The sequence below is a fragment of the Cynara cardunculus genome (genome assembly GCF_001531365.2).
Source record: "Cynara cardunculus var. scolymus isolate 2C chromosome LG 5, CcrdV1, whole genome shotgun sequence".
In the NCBI taxonomy this organism is placed as follows: domain Eukaryota; kingdom Viridiplantae; phylum Streptophyta; class Magnoliopsida; order Asterales; family Asteraceae; genus Cynara; species Cynara cardunculus.
In genome coordinates, this window is record NC_037532.1 from 35604722 (window position 1) to 35617266 (window position 12545).

Consider the following 12545-nt stretch of genomic DNA (forward strand, 5'->3'; position numbering starts at 1 on the left):
TATCTCATTTAAATAGAGAAAGTTTAGAAAGTTTGTTATTTTGAATGATTAACTTTTTAAATTATTATTTTAAATGAAAAAACATTAGACTTTCTCATTTTGAATGACTAGTTGTGTACCCGTGCAATGCGGCATGAGCCATGAATTTTAACGATTTTGAAGTTTCACTGGTTTTATTAGAGAAGATTTAACGATGATATAAGTTACACTTGATATTTACATATTAATACAATTTGAATAAATAAGAGTGATGGTTCCAATTACAGTATATCGATGAAAAAAATTGAGTGACGGTTTAAAATCCAACATATTTAAACGTCTTCACAAATGTGTTCGATTTACACCAAGAACAAAGAATCAAGATATCGAGACCGAGACCGAGAGTTCTAGAGCAATTGAATGAGAGATGAATGGGAAAACTTTTAATAACTCATGGTGAATATCATTTTGAATCTCACAATGAGGGATGGGGAGAAGACATAAATGTATGAGAGGGTGAAGACATGAGTGAAATGTGCCAAAAGTATCTTGGGAACATGAAAATAAAATGTAATAATATACATTGGTAACTTGCATTATATGTTATTTTAATTGTAGATTAAGAGATTTTAAGACTGAATGCATAAAATATTAGTATTTAATGCATTACGAGTTGTTTTTAAGACTTTTAAGACTTTGTGCATAAATGTATAGTACTTTGTGCATTAAAAATTGTTTTTAAGACTTTTGATAAATCTGGTTTATAAGATAGTATAGATCAAGTCTATGAACATTTTTTTGGATAAAAAAACTATGACAACACTTCCCTTTGCCGCTCCTCGTCGCCCTATCATTGTCCGTTCTCTATACCGTCTATCGCCACCGTTGGCCCCTGCCATCTCTCTTTGATTTGTTTTTCCTTTCAATTCTCACCGTATGGTCCCAGGTTTAAATCCAATGAGAAATAAAAATCTCCATTTTAAAAGTTGGATGGTTTATTTGTTAAATAATCAGATATTTAATAATTCAAAATAAGAAAGTTTAACAGGTGTTTTCAGTTAATTTTTTTTAAATATTTTTAATAAAAATAATAGAAAAATGGGAGACAAATATTGCGTGTACGACTAAAACAGCTATTTAATAAATAAACAAACAAACAAACAGATATATTTAACGTTGTCATAAAAATGGGACGTTGTTTGTGATTGTTGATTATAGTAAGTGTGTTGGTGATGATTTAATGAAAGTTGACTTGTTCCAAAATACCCCTTTTTATTCGTTGTTTAGTATTTAAGGATATTATTTTATATTTTTTTTAAATATATAATATTTATATACGACAAATAAACTTACACATCCTTTTCATATTTGGTGAGGTTTGAACTATTGATCTTTTAGGAGGTCAATGACTCACGTACTACTAGGCTAAAGACCATTTGGTATATTATTTGATGTTATGTTGGGTTGTAAAATAGGTAACAACGACCCACTACAAATTGCAACCCAATACGACGTATATACGTCCTACATATATAAGGTTATGTTTCGTTGAGAATAAAATTATTGTGAAAAAAGCACTCAATTTTCATGGTTTTAAGAATTGAGCGGTTTTCAACGTAACCCGTCTCTCTCTCTCTCTCTCTCTCTCTCTCTCTCTCTATATATATATATATATATATATTTACAATGTTTTTGTTGTGAATATTAGATTTATTTTTGTTCCATTCATATTATCTTGTTGTGAAAGCTCGGTGTTTAATTTTATGATATCATGAAAATAAATTGTTTAAAATAAAAACTTAAATATTAACATATTAATAGAACCGGTGTCATGTACACGGTAAACATGTTTTTTTAATGTGTATGGATTATAATACTAAACACAACTAATTAATGTATGTATGTATTTATGTATGTATGTATCTATGTATGTATGTATGTATTTATGTATGTATGTATCTATGTATGTATGTATTTATGTATGTATGTATATATTTATGTATGTATGTATCTATGTATGTATGTATGTATGTATACATGCTTTTTATAACGATTTTTTAAAATTAATGTCAAATTTTGAATGCTAAAAAAATATATGGACACCATGCCAGGCCCATTTGTTGTATAAAAAGCCCATATATCGTCTCTTTTAGCATCGTAGAATTGTATTTTCATGAAAACAATCGTTTTACTTTTTCAGATATAAATCAGATTTGCATATATATGATCCTTTTTAGACACGACAATATATACTGGGTTAGACCTCATAAGACATACTAGATCTGTTTGATTCAGTTTAGAATCAGTTTTGAAAAATAAACATCACTGAATGTCATGCTACATACCAATGACAGTTCAAGTTGGTGTAACGTAGACGTGGACCCATAATCTTTTTCAACAATTTGACCATAAGGGTCGCTTCACGAAATGGTGTCTCTCGGGATTTAAATTTAAGAGTTGTAACGCTTGAATGTATAAGTTGGCACACTTATCGGCTTCATTTTATGTGCTAATAGTTTATTATGGTGTTTAGACCGTAATATTTTAAATAACATGAATTAAAATATTTTATGTGTTAAATACTGAATGTAGATCAACTCTTTACTGAACATCTCCATTTTCCACGTATACATACACCTGTTTTGTAATTATAAATCAGAATGACCTTTTTTAAGCGGAGGTAGAATAAAGCGCTCGTAAAAAAGACACTTACTGTCTGCTGCTGATTCAACATACTGTCACTGTACTGTCTGAGTAGATACTGTTATTGTCTCTTGGCGAGTGGTTTCTTCGTCCTTTGCAAGTACTTGTGGCTTCCGGTATAAACAGTCAGTATATTTTCTTCTACCGCGAGAGGGGCGGATTGAGATTGTTTAAGCAATTCACGTAAGCGTTAACCTCTTACCATCGATTCTGAGTAGATTTTGTGTATACGGTGCCGTTTTGGTAAAGTAAAATCTTATCATCGTAAGTAAGTGATAGTGTTGAATTTCACCGGTAAACACTTATCAGATAAGCGTTTGGTAATTAAACAACCCCTAAATTTAATACTTTATGGTATAAAATTTACGGGTTTCCAGTCTTTGTCATCGGCTAAAGTCACAAATTTATGTTTCTCAAAACCACATAAAAACATATTATATCGACATAGATCTTGTCTAATGAAACATTAAAATCCCGATATATCTCGTTGCATTGCTGAGTCCTGTTCTAGTATATACTAAAAACTATAAAGTAACACACCAAAGTGATGTTAAACAATTTAAATTAGGTTATAAATACCGTAAAGTAATACACTAAGGAAGTAACAAAAATCAAATATCATATAACAAAAACCGTGCATTAGATCATGGTGTGCCACAAGCTTAACGTGGCATCAGACGCGACCCTCGGATCATGTCACACCATGATGGCTACCGCAACGAGTCTTTTAGAACACTGCTCGTACCTACAAACCGGAAATCAGTTCTAAATATAAGTTATCGTGTACTCAAATAACGTCGTTGTGAAGTTCTCCGTTCGTATTCCACCGCTTAGAGTTGCCTACTTATATCTACCAATGACGTGTAAGTACCAATAACTGCAACCAATATCCCAACGAACACGATGAATCCGATAAACACCGATTCAAATCCAAGTCTCCGATAGGCGCCTGAAATCTTCAGGTAGCACAAGCACGGTAGCGTTATCGATGCCGTGACACTTAAAAACGCTCCCACAAGTGACATCAAATACCCAAAGAAAGGGAGCGCCAGTGCGACAAGTACCGTGCTTATTACCAATACTGTTCTAATCAAGATGCTAAACTTTCTCGTATTGTAAAAAGTCAAAAACCGTGCTTCAATAGTGTCGACAATTGGTGTCACCATCAGAGCATATTTAGCTATCGGGTTCACCAGGGTTGTACATATGGCCACTCTCGAACTTATCTTGTCAGTAGGAAGGTTTAACGTAATTTGTGACTCTACGTTTGAACCAAACATAAGGTAGCCAACGACTGCCATTGATGAGTACGTAATTGTGCAAAAGACAAAACAAAGTAGCAACACCTGCATTTTCAGAACCGAAACAATGTATTACAAGCATTAGCGGATCCAGAAATTTTGGTAACGGGGTCAGAATTTAAATTTATAAACTTTAAGGGGTCAAAAGTATATATATGTGTGTGTGTATATATATTTATATCTATATATATAGAAAGAGAGGGGGGAGTTCAGGGAAAAACCAAAAAAAAAAAAAAAAAATGAAAAACTGAGTAACACATAGCAACCGTTCAAGTGCACGGTACGTACATGTACATACAAGTAACTGAAATGTTTTCCGGTTTCTATGCCCATGTGCATGTTTACTGAAAAATTAGTTACAAATTACTTATATTCGCATGTGCATATCGTATAGATGAACGTTTACTGAAGTGTTCCTCAAATTTTCATTTTCATTTTCATTTTCAGTTCTCCCTGATCCTGACCAGCTGATCCCCTCCTCTTTCTCTCTATATATAGACGAACAATCATGTAAGAAAAAGAGTTAAGGTAAGAAACGTAAGAAGAGATCTGAACCCTTGATCACTTTTAATCTTATGGCCATCCATGAATTTTGCTTTAGAAGGGAATTGATTCGGTGCATTTTGGTGCACCTCATTAGTGTAGACATTCAATTCATTTCATAACATTAAAATGCAGAGAAGATAAAGGTAATACCTTTGAGAATTGATGTTGATTTCTCATGGAAGTATATAAAGTAGGGAAAACCGGATGAGCGCAATAGCAGAAAGCATACAAACTGATAGCCGAAGGGATTCCACTCCAATTTACGAGTTTACCCTTTTCCTGAAACCCGACACCATCGAACGCACCAACCCACAAGATCGACCCCACGATGATCACAGATGCTAAGACACCACTTGCCGATATATACGAAAGAATGCTCAAATTGTTCAACCAAATCGTGGGGAGTATGATCGCGGCAACGATAACAACAAAACTTTTCTTACCACCTACATGAATCCCGTAAAGATCGAAGTCCATTTCCGGCAATAAGTTACTTAGATTATCACCTTCGAGGATCAAGAAACCTGTAGCGACTAAATAGAGTTCTACGTTCATGACGACGGATACGATGATCCTGCCCTTTTTACCAAACGCTCGGTCTCCGATATCGGGATAACTTCGAATTGTAGGATCGGCATCCATACATTTTTTTATTAATAATCCTGTGTAGAAAGTTGAGATGGCTATTGTGAAGAGAAGTAGCAAGCTTAACCACCCTCCTGATGCCAATGCATATGGAACTGAGAGGATCCCAACTCCTAAGAAAAAAACCCTCAAAAAGTTCAGCTTTTATGAATGCAAAATATAAGTTAAGAAAACGACTGGTTAAGGTTCAGGGGGATGTTAGTGGAATTCAGGTTGTGGCCTTGGAGGTTCATCAATGATGACTCCAGATCATTCGTGGTTGACCGGGGATTAGTCGGTGCACAGAAGCTAGTCACGATACCCACGGTTACCCAATATATAAGGGAAATAGCCATTTTCAGGGACCAAATTCATCTCTTAGTCATTTCTTCCTGAATATTTCTGAAATATCACTACCTCCGCAAATGGAACCTCCATTAATTGTAGAGGAACTAAAAGACCACAAAAAGATTCACTTTTCACCCAGGTCCACAAGTGGGTGAGAAGTGATTTTTTTTGTCATGTAGCTCCTCCACAAGTCACGGAGGTGCCACTTCCGAGGTAGTGATATTCTTGAAAATTCCAGAGAGAAATGGCTAAGAGATAAATTTGATCCCTGAACATGCTATTTCTGTTAATTTCCCTATATAATGGGGGTGGTTCTTAAATATCGTAAGAAGAGAAAGTTCATATGTAAATCATTCAAAAAATTCAAAAAAAAAAAATCTATTCAAAGATGCATATGTAAACCGACGTTACAGATTATCTATAATGGATTCACATATGCATCTTCAATTGGATTTTTTTAATGATTTACATATGAATATTTCGTTCTTACCTTCTCACGATGTTTAGTCTTCTTATTTGAACCACCCAGCACACACATACACACACACACACACACACACACACATATATATATATAGAGAGAGAGGAAGGTTCAAACGAGAACAGTAACCAAATAAAAAGAACACGAAAACGGTCAAATCACGTGCAAAATCACACGTGATTTTACACTAACGGTCAATACAAGGGTGTGCAAGTAACATGGCCCATGACCATAAGTCGCATGAATCACATGTGATTAGGCCATTTTCTTATTCTCGTATAACGAGACTCTCTCTCTCTATATATATATATATACAGAAGGATTTAAGACTCCAATAAAAAACAGAGTTGTTGTATCCCATTCCTTCTTAGGCAATCTGTTTATGTTCCTACAAAATTTGACTTCTGATACACGTTTTAATAGTCACAACTCACAAGGCTGCATAGTAAGACTCTTCTTTCTTGTCATATAGCGGATGTGAGTTCTTTTTTAGAGCAAAATGATCATTAAGGTATTACCGTCTACGACACACCATCGACCTAAATATTTAAACAAAACCAATATTTATATATAACACATAATCATTTACAAATTTAATATTGTTTCACCTATGAAACAATACTGTGAACATCCAGAGTTTATATGGTGTTATGAAAAAAAACAGTTTTCAACGTTTCACATATAAAACAATATTGTATATAAACATTGTATTTTCACTCGAAAGTAAGATTTGAATGTAAAATGTATGTAGACCTTTCCTCTCCCTAAAGAGACAAAGTAAGATGTTTTAGATAAGACCAATCTAAATATTTGATGATTATGTATAGTCATCAAGTTTTATCTACAATAAGATGTGTGACAATTACCAAAGGGTCTTTGGCCTAGCGGTATGTGAATCTTTGGCCTGCTAGCAGGTCAAGGGTTCAAGTCTCATCAAAGGTGAGGAGGGTGTATGAGTTTTTTTGTTCTTATATACTTAAAAAAAAGTGTGACAATTTTTATAAAATTTGAAATTAGGACATATTTAATCCTGGAAGGAGGTAGTATTGCAAAAGGAAATTTGGTGGCTGCTGGGCAAGCAATATCTTAATAGATAAAAATTATTGAACTCTACAAATTGGTGTACTTCTCTTTTATTCAAGTCTCAATCGTTTGATTTTGACATACATAAATAAAAGTATACATAAATAAAAGTAGACTATGGCTGTGGGATTGCTTATTTAAAGTACTTATTAACTTATTTCGGCGTGACATAGGTAATAAAGAGTTTTTAGTGTTTAGATGGAGAAAAAAAATGCTTATACCAGTTTGACACAGGTAATAAAGAGTTTTTAATAAGTTACTTCCTTCTAACTTATTAACTTATTCCGGTGTGGTACCGGCAATAAAAAGTTTTTAGTGTTTGGATGGAAAAAGAAAAAAAGTATCTCATCTATTTTATCAGCTTATCTGGTGTGGTACCACCATAAGCTAATGCAAACACTTTCTATAAAACTTCAGTTTGCCACCGTATAAGTTGATAATCACTTTTACAAAAAAAAAAAAAAAAAMATAAGTTGTAAGTGAGAATTGACAAAAATAGTGATATTTTCAACCAAATTCACTTTTTAGCCACTTTTGAAATCGAATTCATATTTTAGACTTACGTAAAGCCTACTTTCACATTCTTTAAGAAAAATCTTTATGTATTTACGCAAAAATAGATCCTTCTAAAAATCGAATTTGCCTAACTTTGCCAAAATAAAAATTCAACTGAAAAAACTGTTAAAAGATGAATTTGGAGGTTTTTGGGATTGCTTATTTGAAATAAATTATATTTTTTTCTACAAAAGTCCTTATCAACTTATTATAAGTTAGAATGGTTTAACTTATTCAAAAACTCCTTATTACCGGTTTGACACCGATATAAACTGTTATTCGAACACAAGGTATAAGTCAATAAATTGTTTTTATAAGCAATCTCAAACACCACTTGTCCAAAGAAATTGTCTTGTTTTGATCAATTTCCATTTATTTAGCACGTGATCATGTTAACTTTAATAAAAGCAATCTCAAAGTTTAGCAGCTTTTTAGATTCAGAAAAAGGTTATTCAGTATCTTTAAGTAGTATATTCATGCCGTTGTTTCAAATTCTCACTCAGCAATCCCTTGGCTTAACGAGTTTAACGAGAATCACAGCTTATTGGCTTAACGAATTTAACGAGAATCACAGCTTATTCAATCAGCAATCGTTTGATAATAATTTAATGATATAAAATATGACTTATTCAAAAAGTTTTCTAGTAAACTTTATTCAGTAAACTCCATATTTTCCGGTCAATAAGACCTAAACACATAGACATCCTATCAACCTAATCGTTTTCAATTGGAAGATTGTGCTTAATCCAAAGTGATGGAGACTTCATATCATATTACAGCTTCGTTTCCAAATTCCAAGTGATTCCGAATCGGAATCAATCGAAGTAAGGCAATAACGATTTTGACGAAATCACGTTACGATTCGACCTCATTTAGGTCAAAATCCGTAGATCTTAACCGCCTCAACCTTCAATCGTACGACCGAATCGCTCTTAAAAATCAAAATGAATAGAAATACAAAGAGGAATTGGAGAGTAATTAACCTGATAGAGCATTGAGACCATTGAAACATGTGTTGAAGAAGGAGGAAGTACCGGTAGTGGTTGTGGTGGCGGTGGTGGCGGTGTTGGTTAAGGCGGCGATTGGCTGCTCCTCCGCCTTCGTTTCCTTTTCGTCACTGAATAACAGAGGGATTGTAAGCGAGTAATATTGTTGTTGTTGCTTTTCTCCCTCCATTAAAGAGAAGGGTAGAGAGAGAGAAGATGATGATGGTGGTGATGATTGTGTTTTAGTAGGTTATCAGCACCTAAAAAAGCTGAACATGCAGTAGAGTAGAGGTGTCATCTTGGATGAGGATGCCTGCATGTTTGTTTTTATAGACATTTTGTTTTTGGGTGATGTTAAACAAGCCTTTTTTTATATGAATTTATGAAAAGGATTTGCAAAATTAATAAGAAAAATTAATAGAAACTAGAAGAGCATTAATACAATATAGTAAGATGCATCTCGATTTTAGTGTTTTGTTTTGCTTTGTTTTATTATTTATTTTTGTCTTTGTTGATGTTATAATATGATTTTGTATAGTTTTGAGAAAATGAAGATATTTTTATCTTTGAATAAAATATAAATATAAAGATATCATAAAAAATAAAGGAAAAAAAATTATTGATATTAGTATCAAACAGACTATTTAAAATTTCTTTTTTTTTTTTGTGTATTTCTTTAATTAATTTTTTTATTTAATAATATAATATATATTATATTATAAAGCATTTGACAAAAACTTTTAAAAACCATTTTTTATGCATGAAATACTGTTTATTGATGTATATTACTTAAAATTCAAGATTACAAATAAATTGTGCGTAAGTGCAACTTATTAAAGCTTCATATTTGAATTCATGTAACTAACTTCAGATAAACATAATTAAATAGAGGATAAACATTTCATTTTAAATATAAAAAAACTAAAATATAATTGAAATAATTATTGAGTTCTAACAAAATACTTAATTATTATCTTTATAAAAAATTTATATCATTAAACCAAAAAATAAAAATAAAAAATTACAGAAATACATAAAAAGGGAGAAACTTCAAATAGTTAGTTTGATTCTAACATCAATATTTTTTTATGATATCTTTATATTTATATTTTATTAAAAAATAAAAACATTATCTATTTCTTAAAATCACATAAAACCGTATTATAACATCGACTAAGACAAAAAAAACAAAACACTAAAATCGAGATGTATCTCGCTACATTGTGCGAATACCCTTCTAGTTTTTTATAAAGATAATAATTAAGTATTTTGTTAGAAGTTAATAGTTATCCTAATTATATTTTAGATTTTTTTATATTTAAAATGAGATGTTTATCCTCTAGCTGATTATGTTTATCTGCAATTAGTTACACAAATTCAAACATGAAGCTTTAATAAGTTGAATTTACGCACAATTTACTTGTAATCTTGAACCTTAAGTAATATGCATCAATAAACAATACTTCATGCATAAAAAATGAATTTTAAGAGTTTTTGTTAAATGATTTATAATATAGTATAGATAATCGCTTTTAAATTTTGGATTTAATCTCTTAGTCATTTTTCTCCTCAAATTTCAAAATATTATTATTGTAAGTGATACCTCCTTAATTTGCGGAAGGATCAACGTGTAAAAAAGAATTTTGTACCATTTCCACAAGTGCAGGGATCAAATTTGTAAATTAGATATAGGTCCACAAGTTGCATTTCCGTCGCTTGTGGAGGTGTTGGGACTAATTTATAAATGGGCCTTATCCAGAATTTTTTTTTACACTTTGACCCCTCCGTTGAGGAGTTGCTACTTACGGAAGTAGTGATATTTTTTAAATATTGAAGAGTAATGGCTAAGAGATGAAACCAACACCTGAAAATGGCTATTTTAATTAATTTCCTAAATAAATATTTGATAGCTTTTGTGTTTAGAAGTAACTAGAAGGGTACTCGTGCAATGCAGCGAGATATATCTTGATTTTAATATTTTATTTTATTATTTATCACAGTCGATGTTATAGTATGGTCTTATGTGATTTTGAAAAAAACGATCATTTTTTTATTTTTAAATAAAATATAAACTTGAGAATATCATAAAAATTTGACAAAAATATATCGACATTAGTATCAAATTAACTATTTAAAATTCTTATTTTTTGTGTAATTTTTAATTCAATTTTTTTAATTTAACTTAGGTTCAATAACGAAATAATTTATATTTTGGTTTAATAATATAATTTTCTTATAAATATAATAATTAATTATTTTGTTAGAATTTGATAATTATCCTAATTATATTTTAGATTTTTTATATTTTAACATGAGATGTTTATCCTCTATTTGGTTATGTTTATCCGCAGTTAGTTACACAAATTCAAACATGGAGCTTTAATAAGTTGTACTTATGCATAATTTACTTGTAATCTTGAATTTTAAGTAATATGCATCAATATATAGTACTTTATGCATAAAAAATGGTTTTTTAAAGAGTTTTTGTAAAATGTTATATAATATAGTATAGATTAGCTAATTATCAGTGTTTTTACTTTAGTTTTTTCAGGCCCGTTTCTGACATTTTATAGGTCTTGGACGAGATGTAAAAAAGGTCCTCAATATGTATGAAAAAATATCTAATATATTGTTTTTATCATCAGAAATAACATTGAATTCAAAAATACTAATAACTCATATAAATAGTTTTTCAGAGTATTCCTTTACATAAAACCAATCAATAATTACTTCAAAATCAATATTATCTACCATAATATTTTACATAGCATCGTCAAGCCGTAGCAATTTCAAAAACATCTTATGATATACCATTATATACTGATTGACATTATTTGGGGTCATAATATTGAGTACTCAGAGTGACCTCTATCTAAATCATACTAACCAGTTGGGTTTTCATCTCATATCATGTTAATGTTTTTTTCATCACTGTATTAAATTTTTAGGGTTGAAACAAATTTTTTCAGAACCATCATTTCTTGGAATCAGAAGTTCATGTTGGTTATAGTTTGATATCTTATTCTTGTTTTAGTGACAGAAGAATACTTAAGATTCATGCATTCAGTATAAGAAAATTAATGGGTCAATACTGTATGAGAAAACAATGATAGTTTTGAAATCCTAAATATAAGTATAAGTTGGGCTACCTCATATGGTACATTACATTTTTTCAAAAGGTAGAAATTTACTATATTCTAATACAAAAATAGAATTCACATAGATGGAATAATCAAAAAAGAGTCGGCATTAGATGAATGATAGAAAATATATCAGGGTTTTCAAAAACAAATAATTTTAAACTTTAATACTAGATAAAAAAAAAACTTATGTGCCGTTTACCAAATGCTTACCCGGGTAAGTGTTTACCAAATCACTTTTCTTTACTGGATGAATATGACAATGACTAAAAATCTTATCTGGTAAGAGCGAACGCAAGAATCGAGAGTCTCACCTGGTAAGTGAGGGCGACCACTCTTACCATGGTTAGCGCTTACCGGGACTAAATTGTTGCATACGATGCATTTTAGTGAATAAAATCTTATCTAATAAGTAGGCAATAGTGTTGAATTTTACCGTAAATGCTTACCGGGTAAGTGTTTAGGTAAACGGCCCCTTAGAGAAACAATAATATACTATAAAATGAACGACCAGATGTCATTTTACATATTTTCTTATCAAATGTAATTATGTAATACATGTATGGGCCCGTAATATGATACTAATTTTTTTTAACCTCATTATATTTATACTATCTTATAAAGCATTTGGTTAAAACTCTTAAAAACTCTTAAACCCGTTCATCCCTAAACGATTTCATTCTTATCCGATTTCATCTCATATTTGAATTCGTGTAACTAACTGCAGATAAACACAATCAAATACAGGATAAACATCTCATTTTAAATATAAAAAATCTAAAATATAATTAGTATAATC

At 31.0% G+C, this 12545-nt stretch overlaps 1 protein-coding gene across 3 annotated transcripts; it reads right to left on the bottom strand.

The window, feature by feature from the left end:
* Positions 1 to 3182: 3182 nt before the first annotated feature.
* LOC112513762 (amino acid transporter AVT1I-like) lies at positions 3183 to 8872 on the bottom strand. Of its 3 annotated transcripts, XM_025120123.1 has the most exons (4): positions 8604 to 8872; positions 5054 to 5287; positions 4680 to 4975; positions 3183 to 4028 (listed from the first exon to the last, which is right to left on the bottom strand). In XM_025120123.1, exons 1-4 carry the CDS (start codon positions 8794 to 8796, stop codon positions 3513 to 3515), a joined length of 1239 nt encoding a protein of 412 aa, XP_024975891.1. In that variant the 5' UTR covers positions 8797 to 8872; the 3' UTR covers positions 3183 to 3512. The 3 variants fall into 3 exon arrangements, with proteins under 3 accessions (XP_024975891.1, XP_024975889.1, XP_024975888.1); XM_025120121.1 differs by having other exon boundaries at positions 4680 to 5287; positions 8655 to 8872; XM_025120120.1 differs by having other exon boundaries at positions 4680 to 5287.
* Positions 8873 to 12545: the final 3673 nt, after the last annotated feature.

What these genes read in the sequence shown, in the direction of transcription:
- LOC112513762 (XM_025120120.1), bottom strand. Translation starts at nt 8,796, where the DNA reads ATGGAGGGAGAAAAGCAACAACAACAATATTACTCGCTTACAATCCCT. An exon ending in TGGTCTCAATGCTCTATCAG is followed by an intron (nt 5,288 to 8,603) that starts GTTAATTACTCT and finishes TTTTTTTCTTAG; the next exon opens with GAGTTGGGATCCTCTCAGTT. An exon ending in ATCAACATCAATTCTCAAAG is followed by an intron (nt 4,029 to 4,679) that starts GTATTACCTTTA and finishes CTGAAAATGCAG; the next exon opens with GTGTTGCTACTTTGTTTTGT.